The following is a 23,024-nucleotide window of genomic DNA, read 5'->3' on the forward strand; positions in this document are numbered from 1 at the left end:
CAGCGTTGGAATAGGACATAATGAATTTATTTAACAAGACAAAAAACGAACTAACTTGAATAACTAACAAAATAACAAAACGGAGTAGACAGACCTGGACATGAGAACTTACATGAAACACGAAGAACGCACGAACAGGTACAGACTACAACAAACGAACGAACGAACAAACAAACCGAAACAGTCCCGTGTGGTGCATAGACACAGACACGGAAGACAACCACCCACAACAATCAATGTGAAAACACCTACCTTAATATGGCTCTCAATCAGAGGAAATGAAAACCACCTGCCTCTAATTGAGAACCATATCAGGTCACCCTTTAACAAACATAGAAACACATAACATAGACTACCCACCCAAACTCACGCCCTGACCGTCAAACACATACAAAATAACAGAAAACCGGTCAGGAACGTGACAAGATCATTCTTGAATAAGTTCCTCAAGTTCTTTTTGTTTTTCCTCTAACTTATTTTGCATCTCTGTAGTATTGTTTTTATTGCTATCTACCTATACTATTAGTTCATGGATTTCCCTTGTTAGTCTTGTCTATTTAGCCAGAAACTGTTTTTTTATTATTGATGAATATTGAATTGAATGGCCTCTGAAGGTACATTTAAAGGTTGTAACGGTCGTCATATTTTTCCTCCTCCTCGGATGAGGAGAGGCGAGAAGGATTGGACCAAAATGCAGCGTAGGTGCATGATGATTTTAATAATAATAATGAAGACGAAAATATACTTGAACAAACTACAAAACAATAAACGAAGTCAACAGACCTGAACAAACGAACTTACATAATAACACGAAGAACGCACGAACAGGAACAGACTACATACACGAACGAAAACGAAACAGTCCCGTATGGTGCAACATACACAGACACGGAAGACAATCACCCACAAACAAACAGTGTGAACAACCTACCTTTAATATGGTTCTCAATCAGAGGAAACGTAAAACACCTGTCCCTGATTGAGAACCTTATCAGGCTAATAGACAATGAACCTAAACATAGAAACACATAACATAGAATGCCCACCCCAACTCACGCCCTGACCATACTAAACAAATACAAAAACAAGGAAAACAGGTCAGGAACGTGACAGAACCCCCCCCCCCTCAAGATGCGAACTCCGGGCGCACCACCTAAAGTCTAGGGGAGGGTCTGGGTGGGCATCTGTCCACGGTGGCGGCTCTGGCTCAGGACGTGGTCCCCACCCCACCATAGTCAATCCCCGCTTTCGTAACCTCCTCCTAATGACCACCCTCCAAATTAACCCCACTGGATTAAGGGGCAGCACCGGACTAAGGGGCAATACCGGAATGAGGGGCAATACCGGAATGAGGGGCAACACCGGACTGAGGGGCAGCTCCGGACTGAGGGGCAGCTCCGGACTGAGGGGCAGCTCCGGACTGAGGGGCAGCTCCGGACTGAGGGGCAGCTCCGGACTGAGGGGCAGCTCCGGACTGAGGGGCAGCTCCGGACTGAGGGGCAGCTCCGGACTGAGGGGCAGCTCCGGACTGAGGTCATGGCTGGCTGACGGCTCTGGCTGGTCATGGCTGGCTGACGGCTCTGGCTGGTCATGGCTGGCTGACGGCTCTGGCTGGTCATGGCTGGCTGACGGCTCTGGCTGGTCATGGCTGGCTGACGGCTCTGGCTGGTCATGGCTGGCTGACGGCTCTGGCTGGTCATGGCTGGCTGACGGCTCTGGCTGGTCATGGCTGGCTGACGGCTCTGGCTGGTCATGGCTGGCTGACGGCTCTGGCTGGTCATGGCTGGCTGACGGCTCTGGCTGGTCATGGCTGGCTGACGGCTCTGGCTGGTCATGGCTGGCTGACGGCTCTGGCTGGTCATGGCTGGCTGGCGGCTCTGGCTGGTCATGGCTGGCTGGCGGCTCTGGCTGCTCATGGCTGGCTGACGGCTCTGGCTGGTCATGGCTGGCTGACGGCTCTGGCTGGTCATGGCTGGCTGACGGCTCTGGCGGATCCTGGCTGGCTGGCTCTGGCTGTTCCTGTCTGGCGGAAGGCTCTGGCTGCTCCTGTCTGGCGGAAGGCTCTGGCTGCTCCTGTCTGGCGGAAGGCTCTGGCTGCTCCTGTCTGGCGGAAGGCTCTGGCTGCTCCTGTCTGGCGGAAGGCTCTGGCTGCTCCTGTCTGGCGGAAGGCTCTGGCGGCTCCTGTCTGGCGGACGGCTCTGAAGGCTCGGGACAGACGGGCAGCTCTGACGGCTCGGGACAGACGGGCAGCTCTGACGGCTCGGGACAGACGGGCAGCTCTGACGGCTCGGGACAGACGGGCAGCTCTGGGCAGGCAGACAGTTCAGACGGCGTTGGGCAGACGGGCCGTTCAGACGGCGTTGGGCAGACGGGCCGTTCAGGCACCGCTGGGCAGACTCTGGCCGGCTGAGACGCACTGTAGACCTGGTGCGTGGTGTAGGCACTGGCTGCGCTGGAGAGGAGGAAGGCTCTGACAGCGCTGGACAGGTGGGAGCAGCTGGAGAGAGAACCCGGAGAGACAGCCTGGTGCGGGGGGCTGCCACCGGTGGACTGGTACGTGGAGGTGGCACCGGGTATACCGGACCGTGAAGGAGGACACGCGCTCTTGAGCACCGAGCCTGCCCAACCTTACCAGGTTGAATGGTCCCCGTAGCCCTGCCAGTGCGGCGAGGTGGAATAGCCCGCACTGGGCTATGCTGGCGAACCGGGGACACCATTCGTAAGGCTGGTGCCATGTATGCCGGCCCGAGGAGACGCACTGGAGGCCAGATGCATTGGGCCGGCTTCATGACATCCGGCTCGATGCCCAACCTAGCCCTACCAGTGTGGCGAGGTGGAATAGCCCGCACTGGACTAAGCACGCGTACTGGGGACACCGTGCGCTTCACCGCATAACACGGTTTCTGACCAGTACGACGCCCTCTCACTCCACGGTAAGCACGGGGAGTTGGCTCAGGTATCCTACCCGGCTTTGCCACACTCCTCGTGTGCCCCCCCCAATACATTTTTGGGTCTGACTCTCGGGCTCCCAACCGCGTCGCCGCGCTGCCTCCTCATACCAGCGCCTCTCTGCCTTCGCTGCCTCCAGCTCCGCCTTGGGACGGCGATATTCCCCTGGCTGAGCCCAGGGTCCTTTGCCGTCCAGGATCTCCTCCCAAGTCCACGAGTCCTGTGTCCTCCGTCTCTGCTGCTGTCTGTTCCCACTCTGCTTGATCCTGTTGGGGTGGGTGTTTCTGTTACGGTCGTCATATTTTTCCTCCTCCTCGGATGAGGAGAGGCGAGAAGGATTGGACCAAAATGCAGCGTAGGTGGAATACATGATGATTTTAATAATAATAGTGAAGACGAAAATATACTTGAACAAACTACAAAACAATAAACGAAGTCAACAGACCTGAACAAACGAACTTACATAATAACACGAAGAACGCACGAACAGGAACAGACTACATACACGAACGAAAACGAAACAGTCCCGTATGGTGCAACATACACAGACACGGAAGACAATCACCCACAAACAAACAGTGTGAACAACCTACCTTTAATATGGTTCTCAATCAGAGGAAACGTAAAACACCTGTCCCTGATTGAGAACCTTATCAGGCTAATAGACAATGAACCTAAACATAGAAACACATAACATAGAATGCCCACCCCAACTCACGCCCTGACCATACTAAACAAATACAAAAACAAGGAAAACAGGTCAGGAACGTGACAGAACCCCCCCCCCCTCAAGATGCGAACTCCGGGCGCACCACCTAAAGTCTAGGGGAGGGTCTGGGTGGGCATCTGTCCACGGTGGCGGCTCTGGCTCAGGACGTGGTCCCCACCCCACCATAGTCAATCCCCGCTTTCGTAACCTCCTCCTAATGACCACCCTCCAAATTAACCCCACTGGATTAAGGGGCAGCACCGGACTAAGGGGCAATACCGGACTGAGGGGCAGCTCCGGACTGAGGGGCAGCTCCGGACTGAGGGGCAGCTCCGGACTGAGGGGCAGCTCCGGACTGAGGGGCAGCTCCGGACTGAGGGGCAGCTCCGGACTGAGGGGCAGCTCCGGACTGAGGGGCAGCTCCGGACTGAGGGGCAGCTCCGGACTGAGGGGCAGCTCCGGACTGAGGTCATGGCTGGCTGACGGCTCTGGCTGGTCATGGCTGGCTGACGGCTCTGGCTGGTCATGGCTGGCTGACGGCTCTGGCTGGTCATGGCTGGCTGACGGCTCTGGCTGGTCATGGCTGGCTGACGGCTCTGGCTGGTCATGGCTGGCTGACGGCTCTGGCTGGTCATGGCTGGCTGACGGCTCTGGCTGGTCATGGCTGGCTGACGGCTCTGGCTGGTCATGGCTGGCTGACGGCTCTGGCTGGTCATGGCTGGCTGACGGCTCTGGCTGGTCATGGCTGGCTGACGGCTCTGGCTGGTCATGGCTGGCTGGCGGCTCTGGCTGGTCATGGCTGGCTGGCGGCTCTGGCTGGTCATGGCTGGCTGGCGGCTCTGGCTGCTCATGGCTGGCTGGCGGCTCTGGCTGCTCATGGCTGGCTGACGGCTCTGGCTGCTCATGGCTGGCTGACGGCTCTGGCTGGTCATGGCTGGCTGACGGCTCTGGCTGGTCATGGCTGGCTGACGGCTCTGGCTGGTCATGGCTGGCTGACGGCTCTGGCTGGTCATGGCTGGCTGACGGCTCTGGCTGTTCCTGTCTGGCGGAAGGCTCTGGCTGCTCCTGTCTGGCGGAAGGCTCTAGCGGCTCCTGTCTGGCGGACGGCTCTGAAGGCTCGGGACAGACGGGCAGCTCTGACGGCTCGGGACAGACGGGCAGCTCTGACGGCTCGGGACAGACGGGCAGCTCTGACAGCTCGGGACAGACGGGCAGCTCTGGGCAGGCAGACAGTTCAGACAGCGCTGGGCAGGCAGACAGTTCAGACGGCGTTGGGCAGACGGGCCGTTCAGACGGCGTTGGGCAGACGGGCCGTTCAGGCACCGCTGGGCAGACTCTGGCCGGCTGAGACGCACTGTAGACCTGGTGCGTGGTGTAGGCACTGGCTGCGCTGGAGAGGAGGAAGGCTCTGACAGCGCTGGACAGGTGGGAGCAGCTGGAGAGAGAACCCGGAGAGACAGCCTGGTGCGGGGGGCTGCCACCGGTGGACTGGTACGTGAAGGAGGACACGCGCTCTTGAGCACCGAGCCTGCCCAACCTTACCAGGTTGAATGGTCCCCGTAGCCCTGCCAGTGCGGCGAGGTGGAATAGCCCGCACTGGGCTATGCTGGCGAACCGGGGACACCATTCGTAAGGCTGGTGCCATGTATGCCGGCCCGAGGAGACGCACTGGAGGCCAGATGCGTTGGGCCGGCTTCATGACATCCGGCTCGATGCCCAACCTAGCCCTACCAGTGTGGCGAGGTGGAATAGCCCGCACTGGACTAAGCACGCGTACTGGGGACACCGTGCGCTTCACCGCATAACACGGTTTCTGACCAGTACGACGCCCTCTCACTCCACGGTAAGCACGGGGAGTTGGCTCAGGTATCCTACCCGGCTTTGCCACACTCCTCGTGTGCCCCCCCCAATACATTTTTGGGTCTGACTCTCGGGCTCCCAACCGCGTCGCCGCGCTGCCTCCTCATACCAGCGCCTCTCTGCCTTCGCTGCCTCCAGCTCCGCCTTGGGACGGCGATATTCCCCTGGCTGAGCCCAGGGTCCTTTGCCGTCCAGGATCTCCTCCCAAGTCCACGAGTCCTGTGTCCTCGGTCTCTGCTGCTGTCTGTTCCCACTCTGCTTGATCCTGTTGGGGTGGGTGTTTCTGTTACGGTCGTCATATTTTTCCTCCTCCTCGGATGAGGAGAGGCGAGAAGGATTGGACCAAAATGCAGCGTAGGTGGAATACATGATGATTTTAATAATAATAGTGAAGACGAAAATATACTTGAACAAACTACAAAACAATAAACGAAGTCAACAGACCTGAACAAACGAACTTACATAATAACACGAAGAACGCACGAACAGGAACAGACTACATACACGAACGAAAACGAAACAGTCCCGTGTGGTGCGACATACACAGACACGGAAGACAATCACCCACAAACAAACAGTGTGAACAACCTACCTTAATATGGTTCTCAATCAGAGGAAACGTAAAACACCTGTCCCTGATTGAGAACCATATCAGACTAATAGACAATGAACCTAAACATAGAAACACATAACATGGAATGCCCACCCCAACTCACGCCCTGACCATACTAAACAAATACAAAAACAAGGAAAACAGGTCAGGAACGTGACAAAGGTATCCCAAACAATAAGGGGATTTCCTGAACCTATATTATACTGGAAAAATTCAGTTATAAATTCTTTTGTCTTAGTTAAAAATAAGTTGTCCTCCAGTAAACTTTGATAAAATGTCCAATATCGCCGTCCACTTGGAAACTCTATAAGAGTTATGTGAATGCCAATTAGATGATGATCCGATCGCATTCTGTCTCCTATTAAAACTTTTTAAACATTTGATGCAAGAGAGAAGAGGCAAGAAGGTAGTCAAGACGACTAGCTTGATTAAGTCTCCTCCATGTATATCTCACTAGGTTGGGGTTTTTTAGTCTCCAAATATCCACTATTTCTAATGTGTCCATAATATTTGTGAATTCCTTAAGGGCACTGTGATAGTTTGTAAAGTGATTACCTTTACTGTCCATTGAGGTACTTAACACTGTGTTATAGTCTCCTACCATAATGAAATGATAATTTGTTGCCTGTAAGTTCAGTAAACTTGTATAAATGTTTTCGAAGAAGTATGGATCATCCTGATTTGGACCATATAGATTAATGAGCCAAATCTTTTTTGTCCACTTTCATATTCAAAAAGATCCACCTTCCTTACGAATCATTCCTGACTATTTGCACATTCAGATCGAAATTATTGTTAATTAATATCATCACACATTAATCACCCCATTCCTTTTTCCACGTAACTTCATCTAAGGATGTAGAGTGAGTTTCATGAAAACAGTATGTTATATTCCTTTTCTTTTAGCCACGTAAAGACTGATCTTTTTTAATAATCCGCTAAACCGTTACAATTATAACTGGCTATACTTATTTGACCCCTTACCATAACTAGATACTATTCTCAGTCTAAATTGACCATAATTAGTGCTTGTAAAGTTACTGCCATCAGAGGTATTATGACGGTCAAAATTAGAGCTTTCAAATGTCTGATTTAAAATTCAAGAAATAGGTTTGAGCAATATTTGTTTTATTCACTTGCCTGTTTGCCTGTGAGCCAATACCACAGATGTTAGAACATTGAGACAAGATATTATGTGTGTAGTAAATCTGAGTAGGTTGATGAGTATGATATTGGATGTGATTTAGTGAGAGTGTGTACGATGTCTGTATAAGAGTAAGACTATGTGTGCTGTCCAAATAAATAATTACTCTGCCAATTTGCATGGTTGAGTGTCTATGTGTGTAACATGTAGTGCGTATAGCCTTAATATTCATGATGATAATTGTAATCCATATCGTATCACCGTCATAGTTGCATCATAATTACCTTTAACATCATTGAAAAACACATCCCAGCATTTCCATAGCAATTGCCCGTTTCACGTGATCATGAAAGAGACCTTGCATTACTCTAGAGACGGCTTCACTACAGTACAAATGTATTCCGTACAATATGTTATTATTCCCCAATGCCACTATTCTGATATCTTCCCCTTGCTTGTTTAAACATATATAAACTTGTAGACAAATACATAAAAAAGATAGACAAACAAAAAACATATTAAATTATAAAACAGTTCTCGACAATAGAGAGAGAGTGAGAGAAGAGAAGAGAAAAGAGAGAGAGTGAGAGAAGATTGCGAGATCAGGTGTGTGTATGTATAAGTCCATATGTGTAAGCGAGCATGTAATTGAGTACGTGTGTGTTCATATCCACTTCATAGTGTTCAGATATTTTTATAGTTCCCATACTTTCTTTTTTTTGTAACCTGAAGTCCCTGTAGAATTTAGTACAGCGATGGTGTTATGTAGCTGTCTCAGAATAGCTATCCATCTATAATGAGTTTGTCCACATTGAGAAAGGCACACTTAACCTTCTCCCTCTGTTGCCTTTGTACCGGACACAGTCTCCTATGATGTTCGTTTATCTCCCTTGGAAATTGGTAATTGAGACCGAATTTGGTCCCTTCCTTTAAGCTCCCTTCCCCTGCTTTTGTTCAGCTCCTTTTGTTGGTAGTGTTCAAATTTTGCGATGATCGGTTGGGGACCCTTGGTCTTGTCGCTCCGAGCTCCAAGTGTGTGTACTCAGTAGAAAGCCACCTTGTTTACAGTCTCTATACGAAGTTTCAAGGCGGATTGCATGAATTCTCTGATCGCGCCCTCTGGATTATTGGATGCGTCCTCAGGAATCACAGAAGAAGAAAAAAATTCGCGCATGCTACGACTTTGTATGTCTAGTAGCGACTTCTTAAAGTCCTGTTTTTCTTGAGTATACAATCCATGTTGGAATCGTTGATTTTTACCTTGGCTGTGAGTGCCTTGTTCTCTGCTTGGAGAATGAGAATTTCACTCTGGCTAAACTCAAAACTCCCCCTCAGCCCTGCTACCTCCTCACACAACTTTTCCAGTGTTGCATCGATTCCAGCCAGAGCACTAGCCTCTACTTCAACGGTAAGTAAATTGTCCGTGTCTGTAGATTAATCTGTTTATCTTTTTTGTGGGGGTTAAAGTTATTTTGTGAGGTAGTCGGATCTTTCCATGATGGGAGTATGTTGTTCCCCCATAGCGTAAAGCTGTTGGTACTCGTCGATTTCCCTCAGGATCTCCTTAGTATCCAGGTTGGCTCTTTACTGCAACCAGTTGTTTTACGAAAAGATAACAATGAGTCTTTCTCACGACGACGACAGGTGTCTGTAGTACAGCCAGCTAGCACTCCCGGAATCCACGCAAAAAATGGAACACAAACTTGCAGTCCCAGACGTAAAGGATAACCGCGTCGTGGAATCCTTAGCAACAAAAATCAATTTAATGAAAAATATTTAATATTAACAACAAACCAAGTGTAGACAGTACAATGTTCTGTTGCATGCTCTGATTATGTATGCTGCGTGATGTCATCTTGTGTTTCTTGGCCCACTTTATTTGCGTTGTTTGTAACTTATTTTTTTACTTATTTTGTACATAATGTTGCCGCTACCGTCTCTTATGACCGAAAATAACTTCTGGACATCAGGACTGCGATTACTCACCACGGACTGGCAGAATCCTTTTTTTCCCTTTAACAAGTCTGACGAGGCCGACACGAACGATATACTGCTTTCTTGGGAACAGCCCCAAGGTTGGGGATCCCGTGATTTGTGTGAAGTTGGGGCAGAGAAAAAGGCGGGCTGCCTTCTGAGAACTCGTAGGCGATTGAATAAACCCCCACTTCCTTCCATTCTGCTAGCAAACGTGCAATCTTTGGACAATAAAATAGATGACCTACGCGGAAGATTAAACTACCAACGGGACATTCAAAACTGTAATATATTATGCTTCAAGGAGACGTGGCTGAATGACGACACTATCAACATTAAGCTGGCTGGTTATACGCTGCACCGGCAGGATAGAACAGCGGCGTCTGGTAAGACAAGGGGTGGCGGGCTATGTATTTTTGTAAATAACAGCTGGTGCACGATATCTAAGGAAGTCTCGAGCTATTGCTCGCCTGAGGTAGAGTATCTCATGATAAACTATAGACCACACTGTCACGGCCGTTGAAAGAACTGGACCAAGGTGCAGCGTGGTGAGCGTACATTTTCTTTATTATTATGAAAAGACGCCGAACAAAACAATAAACACTACAAAACAAACCGTGAAGCTAAAGGCTAAGTGCCATAAACAAAGTCAACCTCCCACACAGACAGGTGGGAAAAAGGGCTAGCTAAGTATGGTTCTCAATCAGAGACAACGATAGACAGCTGTCCCTGATTGAGAACCCTACCCGGCCAAAACATAGAAATACAAATAATAGAACATAGAATACCCACCCCAACTCACACCCTGACCAAACCAAAATAGAGACATAAAACGGTTCTCTAAGGTCAGGGAGTGACACACACTACCTACCTAGAGAGTTTTCATCTGTATTTTTCGTAGCTGTTTACATACCACCACAGTCAGAGGCTGGCACTAAGACAGTATTGAATGAGCTGTATTCTGCCATAAGCAAACAAGAAAACCCTCACCCAGAGGCGGCGCTCCTAGTAGCCGGGGACTTTAATGCAGGGAAACTTAAATCCGTTTTACCAAATTTCTATCAGCATGTTAAATGTGGAACCAGAGGGAAAAAACTGTACCACATTTACCTCACATACAGAGACGCATACAAAGCTCGCCCTCCATTTGGCAAATCTGACCACAATTATATCCTCCTGATTCCTGCGTTCAAGCTAAAATTAAAGTAGGAAGCACCAGTGACTAGGTCAATAGAAAAGTGGTTAGATAAGCAGATGCTAAGCTACAGGACTGTTTTGTTGGCACAGACTGGAATATGTTCCGGGATTCTTCCGATGGCATTGAGGAGTACACCACATCAGTCACTGGCTTCATCAATAAGTGCATTGATGACGTCGTCCCCACAGTGACTGTATGTACATACCCCAACCAGAAGCCATGGATTACAGGCAACATCCACACTGAGCTAAAGGCTAGAGCTGCCACTTTCAAGGAGCGGGACTCTAACCCGGAAGCTTATAAGAAATCCTGCTATGCCTTCTGACAAACCATCAAACAGTCAAAGCGTCAATACAGGACTAAGATCGAATCGTACTACACCGGCTTTGATGCTCGTCGGATGTGGCAGGGCTTGCAAACCATTACAGACTACAAAGGGAAGCACAGCCGAGAGCTGCTCAGTGACACGAGCCTACCAGACGAGCTAAACTACTTCTATGCTCGCTTCGAGGCAAATAACACTGAAACATGCATGAGAGCACCAGCTGTTCTGGAAGACTGTGTGATCACGCTATCCGCAGCCGATGTGAGTAAGACCTTTAAACAGGTAAAAATTCACAAGGCTGCAGGGCCAGACGGATTACCAGGACGTGTACTGCGAGCATGCGCTGACCAACTGACAAGTGTCTTCATTGACATGTTCAACCTGTCCCTGACTGAGTCTGTAATACCTACATGTTTCAAGCAGACCACCATAGTCCCTGTGCCCATGAACACTAAAGCGACCCTCCTAAACGACTACCGACCCATAGCACTCACGTCTGTAGCAATGAAGTGCCTCGAAAGGCAGGTCATGGTTCACATCAACATCATTATCCCAGAAACCCTAGACCCACTTCAATTTACATAGCGCCCCAACAGATCCACAGATGATGCAATCTCTATTGCACTCCACACTGCCCTTTCCCACCTGGACAAAAGAAACACCTATACGAGAATGCTATTCATTGACTACAGCTCAGCGAACAACACCATAGTGCCCTCAAAACTCATCAATAAGCTAAGGACCCTGAGACTAAACACCCCCCTCTGCAACTGGATCCTGGACTTCCTGACAGGCCGCCCCCAGGTGGTAAGGGTAGGTAACAACACATCCGCCACGCTGATCCTCAACACGGGGGCCCCTCAGGGGTGTGTGTTCAGTCCCCTCCTGTACTCACTGTTCACTCATGACTCCACGGCCAGGCACGACTCCAACACCATCAAGTTTTCCGATGACACAATAGTGGTAGGCCTGATCACCGACAACGACGATACAGCCTTTAGGGACAGCCTATATTAGAGACCTGGCCGTGTGGTGTCAGGACAACAACCTCTCCCTCAACGTGATCAAGACAAAGGAGATGATTGTGGACTGCAGGAAAAAGAGGACCGAGCATGCCCCCATTCTTATCAATGGGGCTGCAGTGTAGCAGGTTGAGAGCTTTAAGTTGGTGTCCACATCTCCAACAAACTAACATGGTTCAAGCACACCAAGTCAGTCGTGAAGAGGGCGCAACAAAACCTATTCCCCCTCAGGAGACTGAAAAGATTTGGCATAGGTCCTCAGATCCTCAAAAGGTTCTACAGCTGCACCATCGAGAGCATCCTGACTGGTTGCATCACTGCCTGGTATGGCAACTGCTCGGCCTCCGACCGCATTACAGAGGGTAGTGCGTACGTGTTAGGAATTTTATGAATAATGACTAAAACTATGTCTACATTTAGATAAAACTATAACTAATTGAACTCTGCACGGTATTATTATTATATCTGATTAATAATGTTAATTCATAAGGAAGGGATTAGGTAGTATGAACAATGAGGATAAAAACACCATTCCAACTTAGTTAGAGAGATTTGTGCTGTGGGTTATAAAGTAAGCAAAAAGGGTCGTTAAACTATGGTTGAACTGACCCAACTTAGCCCTGAGATGTTTAGATAAGGCAGTGAGTAACTTTTTAGGTCTTCCATTATCTAAAGAGCTAAAGTGGTAATAAATTATAGTGAGCCTTCAGGAGAATAAATGATATTGTGTGCCAATGACGTCATATCTTGTATATAAACTGTTGTTCATGGTTAAATGGGAGCGTGCTCCGAGAATAAATACTATTATCTAATTTTAATAAGACTGTATCCTGTCTATTTCATGTTAATAAGTATCTTACAAATTCTTATAAATAGACAGATTGATTTTAATTAATGAGTACATAAAGGAATTATGAAATTCCCCAGTACATCACTGGGGCCAAGCTTCCTGCCATCCAGGACCTCTATTCCAGGCGGTGTCAGAGGAAGGCCTTAAACATTTTCAAAGACTCCAGCCACCATAGTCACAGACTGTTCTCTCTGCTACCGCAGGGCAAGTGGTACCGGAGCGCCACGTCCAGGTGCAAGAGGATTCTAAACAGCTTCTAACCCCAAGCCATAAGACTCCTGAACACCTAATCAATTTGCTACCCAGACTATTGCATTGCCCCCCCCCCCCCCCCTTTACACCATTGCTACTCTCTGTTGTTATCATCTATGCATAGTCACTTTAATAACTCTACCTACATGTACATATTACCTCAACTAACCGGTGCCCCCCACACATTGACTCTATACCGGTAACCCCTGTATATAGTCTCGCTATTGTTATTTTACTGCTGCTCTTTAATTACTTGTTACTGTTATTTCTTATTCTTATCTGTATTTTTTTAAACTGCATTGTTGGTTAGGGGCTCGTAAGTAAGTATTTCACTTTAATGTCTACAGCTTTTTGTATTCGGCGCATGTGACTAATAACATTTGATTTGATTTTGATTTGATCTTTGGAAAGTTATTCATCAAGATTGAGTGTGTCTACCAGGAACATGACAGGCTGAACGTTTGATTTATTTTTCAAAGCTATTCATGTATTGCTATTGATGTGTTCAATAATAACCAAACCAGACAGAAATTGGCCTTGCCAGTATTCATATTGTACTTATATTGAATGGCCTTTGCTTCCAGTCATTACCACCACGGGCCTGCTATAGAAAAGGATGTGAATGGTAAGAGACGTCACATGTGCTATTCTCTCCAAAAACCTGTCTATGGTAAGGAGCAGTAACGTAAAATACAATTGTAAGGAAGAAAAGAAAACTTAATCAAATACATTGTTAAAACACACTGAAGTGTCATTTTATGGGACGATGACTCATTCCTCCATTGTCTGTATCTTGTGTTTTGTGTTGCCCTCCAGGGAAATGTGATGAAGTGTTGGCCACACCACTCTCTCACACAGCTTTTACCAGCTCCTCAGTGTACTCCGGTGGATATGGGGCTGGATACGCAAAGCTCAACAGGAGAGGAGGTATTAACTAAAAGAATTCAGAATGAAAGCTTAACATCTAAATATTTTTATTTTATGATTATTTTAAGCTGCAGTCTCATTCATTTCACTCACATATGTTTTGCCACATAGAAGCAGAGGATACTAACGGTTGCTGGTTTGATTGTTTCTCTCATCTCCAGGTGCTGGAGGCTGGTCTCCGGGGGACACTGACCGTTACCAGTGGCTGCAGGTGGACCTGGGCACTAGGAAGCAAGTCACCTTCATTGCCACACAGGGCCGGTACAGCAGCTCTGATTGGACAACCCAGTACAGACTCCTCTACAGTGATACAGGAAGGAACTGGAGACCGTATCGGCAAGATGGCAACATATGGGTGAGTGTGTTAGTTGTCATTCGTGTATCAGAAATGCCTACTTAATCAGCAATCATTTCTAAATGTCTATACTTTGTTCATATAATTATAGCCCAAAGAGAGCAATAGTAATGGCATATTTTTGTAGGCACATGGTTTGTTGAACAAATCCTATGGGAAAAATTTGTTGTAGGGTTATTGTATAAATGCCGAAAATAAGGTCTGTGGTGAACACAAGGTTAGGAGATCTTATACATTTTGTTCTATGAGATAATCTTCATCAGCTGACGTCACTTTTTGTAAATCTTTAAGCATTTACTGTATGTAATAAAAAAAGCACATAAAAGGCTTCATAATTAATGAAGGTCATGTTAACTGACTGATATTACCTCATAGAACAAAACATATAATATCTCCTAAGCCTGTGTTCATCTCAGACCTTATTTTCGACATTTATCCCAAAACCCTATACTTTCCCCATTCATTTTCCCCATAGCAATTGCTGAACGAACCAGAAGTAACTCATTTCCGGTTTTTAGGACTACAAACTTTTTGGTTGTGCACCTGTTATACCCCTGAAAGGGGGAAATATAGAAATAAATCACACAGAGATGTAGCTTCAGCTTCAAGTCACTTGTAATTAGTATTTTTCATATAAAATCATTAACCATTTACATAGGTACAATATATAATTTTTTACAAATGCACAAAATATATTCTCTTTAAATTAGATAACTGTTACAATTGTTCAATAAACCAATATTGTCTCATTTATACATTGCAATGGCTTGATTAATCCTCTACTATCGCTCTTTAAATTGACACTGAAAAGCATCACGTATTCCACTATTTATTATCACCATTGATTATCCTTGTATACATTTTCCGAAAGTTTTCCAATGTTCCCATTCACCAAACCACACACACAGGAGCTGTGCTCGGTCTCTCTTGGGCACGCTCTGATCACGAAGTCACCTCTTGTAAGTGAGCAGCCTTCTAGCAAGCTAGCTAGAAAAACGGCAAATTTTGACGTGGTCTAAACATACAAATAACACATTTAATGTTTTAAACATCTTTGCTGCTGACTAATTAACACACAGTAACATTCTGACATTAACAAATATATTCAAAATCACATTCATACCTGAAAGGTGGAAATATAGAAATATATCACACAGCTTCGGCTTCAAGTCGCTTGTAACGAGTGCGCTGGGAAGCCCTGTGCGCCCCTATAGGAATTCCTAGGTATAGCCTATCAAACTCACATCAGACAAATGAACAGCATATTACTTACTGGTCCACATTATGATTCGGTTTTATTATTTCGTTATTATGGCACTTTTAATTATATCACACACCATCTAAAATGCTCCCCATGAACAGTAATTGGCTTCAAAATGTGGAACCTAAAGGTTCTGTTTGCTTTCCAAGGCATTTTCAGGCAACTCCAACAGCGAGAGTGTGGTCCGCCATGATCTGCAGCATGCAATCATAACACGCTACATCCGCATCGTCCCACTTGAGTGGAACGAGGAGGGGAGGATCGGCTTGAGAGTGGAAGTCTATGGCTGTTCTTACTGTGAGTGTACGGCACTGTACATCCATGCACATCTCACACTACTGTAGAAGAGATAGTATATGCGAACATCCTTTAACATAAGAACATAAAAAGGAATCTCTTAATTCAAAACATCCTTTATTGCGTGCAGTTTGGATAATTTCTACATGAAGAAAATATGAGAATAATCATGTGTTGGCCAATATGGGCTTAATTAATATGTAATACTGAAGGTTTCACTTATCTTGGTATCATATATCATATCTGTCAGGTGGGTGAATTAATATGCTCAGTAATGTAGATTCATTGAGTTTAAATAATTACATTACTGATCTATGTGCCAACAGCGACATTCACACAGCTACAGGTTTTTGATAGAGTAGGAGATAGAGAACAGCTGTTTACTTTCGCTGGTTTCTGTTGTTACCTTCTACTACAGAAAAACACGCTTTACTGATCAATTTCTTTATTCAAAGCTTTCACCTGCCAAACCACCCTTTGCTGTGTCCATTCTATGCTGTATTACACACTGTAGAAACTGATAGACAGGAAAAACTGACCAGGAGAAACTTGTTTGCCCTAGTCATTGACCAGTCTAGTTCCCCCTGGCCACTTACTGCAAATACTCAATCCATGCCCTTAAGATTGAACAGCAAATAGATGTATCCGACTGTCAGACTGGGTAAAGAGATGAAAGCGCCTTTAAAAGGAGAAAGTTGCCACAGGGTGATATCACAATGCCATGCTGCTGTCTAAAGACACGTAGGCTGGCACATCTCAACAGACAGAAAAGTATTTGAAGTAGGCTTATATACCGTATACCGGGGTATTTCAATACCGCCAATACCGTTGAAACTGTTTCTTTTAAGTATATACAGTGGGGCAAAAAAGTATTTAGTCAGCCACCAATTGTGCAAGTTCTCCCACTTAAAAAGATGGGAGAGGCCTGTAATTTTCATCATATGTACACTTCAACTATGACAAACAAAATGAGAGAAAAAAATCCAGAAAATCACATTGTAGGATTTTTTATGAATTTATTTGCAAATTATGGTGGAAAATAAGTATTTGGTCACCTACAAACAAGCAAGATTTCTGGCTCTCACAGACCTGTAACTTCTTCTTTAAGAGGCTCCTCTGTCCTCCACTTGTTACCTGTATTAATGGCACCTGTTTGAACTTGTTATCAGTATAAAAGACACCTGTCCACAACCTCAAACAGTCACACTCCAAACTCCACTATGGCCAAGACCAAAGAGCTGTCAAAGGACACCAGAAACAAAATTGTAGACCTGCACCAGGCTGGGAAGACTGAATCTGCAATAGGTAAGCAGCTTGGTTTGAAGAAATCAACTGTGGGAGCAATTATTAGGAAATGGAAGACATACAAGACCACTGATAATCTCCCTCGATCTGGGGCTCCACCCAAGATCTCACCCCATGGGGTCAAAATGATCACAAGAACGGTGAGCAAAAATCCCAGAACCACACGGGGGGAACTAGTGAATGACCTGCAGAGAGCTGGGACCAAAGTAACAAAGCCTACCATCAGTAACACACTACGCCGCCAGGGACTCAAATCCTGCAGTGCCAGACGTGTCCCCCTGCTTAAGCCAGTACATGTCCAGGCCCGTCTGAAGTTTGCTAGAGAGCATTTGAATGATCCAGAAGAAGATTGGGAGAATGAAATATGGTCAGATGAAACCAAAATAGAACTTTTTGGTAAAAACTCAACTCGTTGTGTTTGGAGGACAAAGAATGCTGAGTTGCATCCAAAGAACACCATACCTACTGTGAAGCATGGGGGTGGAAACATCATGCTTTGGGGCTGTTTTTCTGCAAAGGGACCAGGACGACTGATCCGTGTAAAGGAAAGAATGAATGGGGCCATGTATCGTGAGATTTTGAGTGAAAACCTCCTTCCATCATCAAGGGCATTGAAGATGAAACGTGGCTGGGTCTTTCAGCATGACAATGATCCCAAACACACCGCCCGGGCAACGAAGGAGTGGCTTCGTAAGAAGCATTTCAAGGTCCTGGAGTGGCCTAGCCAGTCTCCAGATCTCAACCCCATTAGAAAATCTTTGGAGGGAGTTGAAAGTCCGTGTTGCCCAGCAACAGCCCCAAAACATCACTGCTCTAGAGGAGATCTGCATGGAGGAATGGGCCAAAATACCAGCAACAGTGTGTGAAAACCTTGTGAAGACTTACAGAAAACGTTTGACCTCTGTCATTGCCAACAAAGGGTATATAACAAAGTATTGAGATAAGTATTTGGTCAATAACAAAAGTTTATTTTCCACCATAATTTGCAAATAAATTCATTAAAAATCCTACAATGTGATTTTCTGGATTTTTTTTTCTCATTTTGTCTGTCATAGTTGAAGTGTACCTATGATGAAAATTACAGGCTTTTCTCATCTTTTTAAGTGGGAGAACTTGCACAATTGGTGGCTGACTAAATACTTTTTTGCCCCACTGTATTTTTAATACATTTTAATATTTGTAGCTATTTTTTAAGTAAAGAAGATTGCGTTCTTCATTTCACCTGTCACATAACTTTTCATAATGAAGCTTACCGGTAGTCCCCACTCACGTGGTGTTTGTTTACAAGTACAGAACGATGAGAGACAGGAGCCTTGTGAGTCACTCACTAAATTCACAACTAAAGTTCACAACTAAATGTTTGCCAGCTAGATATCTTATGACTATTAAGTTAATTGTCTAAAATGTGCTGAATGCTCTACAGTTGCGCATTTGGTTTGCCAATTTAGTAGCTGGTTAGCTATTAAGCTAAAGTGGTTAGCCCTTGATTATGACTCTCAGTTCCATTCCATTACACATAAGTCATTGGACGAAGGCGTCTTCTCTTCGGGGGAGTTTTGTTAAGAGCCCTGACGCTCAATCTGAAGATTAACACGCATCGCCTGCGGTACAGTTTAGGTAGAATAAGGACCTTATCTGTCATATCAGCAAGAAATAATAAAAAAAGAAACTAAAGGTTAAATTGATACACACCTTGATAGGGTTAGAGTTCTCACGCGGCCATAAGTCAATGTTACAACGCATGTTTACGAAAATCACTAATTGCTAACTGGCGTGCTCTGAACAACTGTGTGTAAGCATAACTAAGGAAGTGTAGCTGAAGTGTAGTTTCGTCGGATGGAGGCACCCATAGCTGTATGGATATGTGCAAAACTGCTACAGTAAGTGTATATTTTATATTTGAAGGATTCTTTCTCACTGATGAACGATAAGGTCATATGTTTCAAAAGCCGTACAGCAGCGATGATTGTTGAAATTTCTAAACTTTAAAACAGGATCGGGATTGTAGTTAACATGAGCGAGTCGGAGACGAAGCTAATGGCTGAACATTTTAGGGAGAAGTGAGAATGCCGCCTAGAGCTTTCGAGAGCTAACTAAGTGGTTAGCTTCTTCCAAAATCAAGCTTCACTTGGTAACAGCAGGGAATCCCCTCCTAAATCAAGAGCCTCGCTGTCTAATATTTGTTTTGTGCTTGTGAGTAGCATTTTTTAGTTACTTGTATAACTTTATGAGCTGGGATGTCGTAATACTTTAGGTCAGATGCACTAAATGCACTCATTAGCATTTAGATAGCATTCTCTATGGGATTTTAGCATGTACTTTTTAGAATAGCTAATCTTCGGATTACAGAGTCAGTGGTGTTTGAAAATAGCGCCCCTTGCTTGTGTTCAGTTCCGGTATTACCGGATATCCCGATATGGCACAAGGTCAGTATGAAGGTATGACAATCTGGATACTGCCCAAGCTTACTTTGCAGCCATGGTTATATGTATTAGAGACAAAGTAATTTCTCCCGCAGTTGTTCTTTTCCTCCAATTAGAAAAAGAGAAATCCGTATAAGCTGCCTCACCTTTTTGACATTGCTTGTGATTGCATTAGGTGATCTCTAAAGGACAATAGGTTCTTCTCATTAACACTCATATTACCTTTTATGTCAAAAGCCTTGACACAGGACAGTAGAGGTAATTGAGGGGATATTAAGCTCTGTAACCTTTATCACTGTTCGGTGACCTCAGGGGCGGATGTGATCAACTTCGAAGGTCAGGGTGTGATCTCCTACCGCTTCAAGATGAAGAAGATGAAGATCTTGAAGGACGTCATCTCCCTGAAGTTTAAGACCACGGCCAGTAACGGTGTGCTCCTGCACGGGGAGGGACAGCAGGGAGACTATATCAGCCTGGAGCTGAAGAGATCCAAACTACTTCTCATGATCAACCTGGGTAATGGACCATTATCTTATCCTGTCTATGGGATATCTGTGTGCATCCCAAATGGCACCCTATTCCTTATTTAGTGCTCTACTTTTGACCAGGTCCATAGTGCTCTGGTCAAAAATAGGACACGATATAGGGAACAGAGTGCCATATGGACGCACACCTACTGTAGTGTACTGTAGTCACTGATAATATAGCTTCTTATGGCAACTACTTACGGCAGTTGATGAAACTTGATACAATTCCTGCATATTTGCTAATATGACTAGCCCTTATGCATTAATCATCTTCAGTTTTTATTTGATGAATTTCAGTAATGGTTGTTGTCAGAAAGATAATTATTCATCACAGTAGCCTACACAAATTAGCATTTGTAAAATGTTATCGCACTATGTCAGACTGTTGTTTATAGGAAAAATGTCGCCTTAAGCATTTTCTTGAATTCAATCTGTTTATGTCTTGTAAACTTCAGGCAGCAATCAGTATGGCTCCATCCTCGGGCACACCTCCGTGACAAGCGGAAGTTTATTGGATGATGACCATTGGCACTCTGTAATTATCGAGCGTTACCGACGGAATGTCAACTTTACCCTGGATCGCCACACGCAGCACTTCCGCACCAACGGTGAATTTGATCATCTTGACCTGGACTATGAGGTAGGCCACAGTTTTATTGTGTATTGTCTTAGTGGTTACTCTTTTTGCTTCCCTCCCTATCAGGGTTGGGGTCAATTCCATTAAAATATCAGTCAATTCAGGAAGTACACTGAAATAAAAAAATTCTTCAGTGCTTTTCAATTAGGAAAATCTGAAATTTGAATATGATTTACTTTCTAAATTAACAGGAATTTTAATGACCCCAATCCTATATTGTTTGTATATTGTCTTGGTTAATTTCTCCATCCATTCCTATAAAATTGTATTGTATATTGTCATTGGTGCGTTTCTACACCCCTCCCAATAAAGTTGTATTGTATATTGTTCTGGTTCATTTCCTCACATACCTCCCTATCTCTACGAGGAGAGGGGATATGAGAGATTATTTAATTAGATCCTTTGGCTCCTGTGAGTCAGGTTACTCAGAGGTCTGTGTGAAGATGTGTTAGTTCACAGATGCCAAATCGGAGCAAGCTCTCTCTGTACTGCGGCTCCCCTGTGTGTACAAAGCTCAGCTTTTAGGTTTGTCTGTGTAATTATCGGTGTGCGATACCGAAGGAAATTACTTTGGCTCCGCAGGGAAAGAGAAGGAAAAAAACACAACACCATACATACATTCATTATAAAGTGGAGATTAATGCAATCAGGCACAAGTGAAAACCAATATACTCTCTGAAGGGATGTATGCTGCTGTATTGATTTGATTCAAAGCGACAAATTGCTCTGAGGTGTGGCTCCTGCTGCAGAGCCTCTTCAAATAATACTTGACCCCTTTTCCTCTTCTCCTTCTGTGTCCTCTAGATCAGTTTTGGAGGCATGCCCTTCTCTGCCAAGCTCAGCTCGGGAGGCAGGGAGAACTTTGTTGGCTGCATGGAGGGCATCACCTACAACGGAGATAACATTACCAACCTGGTCAAGAGGAAGAAAATTGATACTTCAAGTTTTGTAAGAACCTTTCTCTGTCATGTTTTGTACATCTGAGTAGCATCTTTTCTAGGTGGTTTGTGATTCACTGGTATACCTTGAAAACATAAACGGTAGGAACAGCCATGTATTTGTGATTACTTACTTGGAAAGTCCAGTGTTGCAACACCTCACTTAAATATAATGATCCTTTTTCACTGAGGCACTACAATAAAACAATATAGTGCTTCTCAGTACACTCACTGTAGCATAAATCAGAAGAGAAGAAACTCTTACCTTGTGGTGATTATGACAGAAAACAAATTAATTTCTTAGAAGTCATCCTATATGGAAACATTTTTAAAGTATTTTTAGCTAACTATTTAAGGATACATGTGAAATATTTTAAATTGGCCAAATAATGTATAAAAGCATTTTCATTCATACATTTTAAATAAATTACAACATATGGAATGTATTTAAAGGCCTAGTGCAGTCAAAAATGTTTTGTATATATTTCAATACTATGAGGTCGGAATAATATTGTGAAAATGTGACCGACCGGCTCGATTCGGTCTTATGTAGCAACATTTTAAATTGTGTTTTTTACATTGGATAAAAGTAGAGACTCCAAGCTAGAAAATTGTATATCATACACCACAGTTGAGGAACAATGGGAAAGTAATTCTGCTTTGAAAGTTGACAAACTTGTAACCTCACTTTTGAGAAAATGGCCATTTAATTTTTGGGTGAACCACTTCTTTCTCTACACTCATTCAGCATCGTTCACACCCTCTTAAGCCTTAGCCCCACCAATCTCTGTAAGGATTCACATGTGAACAACCAAAGATTTCAAGACTAAAGGCTGGTTTATATTTTTATTTTTTCACCTTTATTTTACCAGGTAGGCTAGTTGAGAACAAGTTCTCATTTACAACTGCGACCTGGCCAAGATAAAGCAAAGCAGTGCGACACAAACAACAACACAGTTACACATGGAATAAACAAACATACAGTCAATAATACAATAGAACAAGTCTATATACAATGTGTGCAAATGAGGTAGGACAAGTGAGGTAAGGCAATAAACAGGCCATAGTGGCGAAATAATTACAATATAGCAATTAAACACTGGAGTGATGGATGTGCAGAAGATGAGTGTGCAAGTAGAGATACTGGGGTGCAAAGGAGCAAAATAAATAACAGTATAGGGTTCAGGTAGTTGGATGGGCTATTTACAGATGAGCTATGTACAGGTGCAGTGATCTGTGAGCTGCTCTGACAGCTGATGCTTAAAGCTAGTGAGGGAGATATGAATCTCCGGCTTCAGTGATTTTTGCAGTTCGTTCCAGTCATTGGCAGCAGAGAACTGGAAGGAAAGGCGGCCGAAGGAGGAATTGGCTTTGGGGGTGACCAGTGAAATATACCTGCTGGAGCGCGTGCTACGGGTGGGTGCTGCTATGGTGACCAGTGAGCTGAGATAAGGCGCG

General features: G+C 45.0%; 1 protein-coding gene across 1 annotated transcript in view; it reads left to right on the forward strand.

The window, feature by feature from the left end:
* The first annotated feature begins 13,463 nt into the window (after window positions 1–13,463).
* Window positions 13,464–23,024, forward strand: part of LOC120055273 (contactin-associated protein-like 2) — a 63,425-nt gene continuing 53,864 nt past the window's right edge. Inside the window, exons 1-7 of the mRNA XM_039003158.1 lie at window positions 13,464–13,521; window positions 13,713–13,823; window positions 13,985–14,178; window positions 15,589–15,736; window positions 19,777–19,980; window positions 20,447–20,631; window positions 21,433–21,576. Of these exons, the coding sequence (XP_038859086.1) occupies window positions 13,464–13,521; window positions 13,713–13,823; window positions 13,985–14,178; window positions 15,589–15,736; window positions 19,777–19,980; window positions 20,447–20,631; window positions 21,433–21,576 (1,044 nt within the window). The remainder of the gene's footprint in view (window positions 13,522–13,712; window positions 13,824–13,984; window positions 14,179–15,588; window positions 15,737–19,776; window positions 19,981–20,446; window positions 20,632–21,432; window positions 21,577–23,024) is intronic.

This window comes from Salvelinus namaycush, chromosome 11, assembly GCF_016432855.1.
Source record: "Salvelinus namaycush isolate Seneca chromosome 11, SaNama_1.0, whole genome shotgun sequence".
Taxonomy (NCBI): Eukaryota; Metazoa; Chordata; class Actinopteri; order Salmoniformes; family Salmonidae; genus Salvelinus; species Salvelinus namaycush.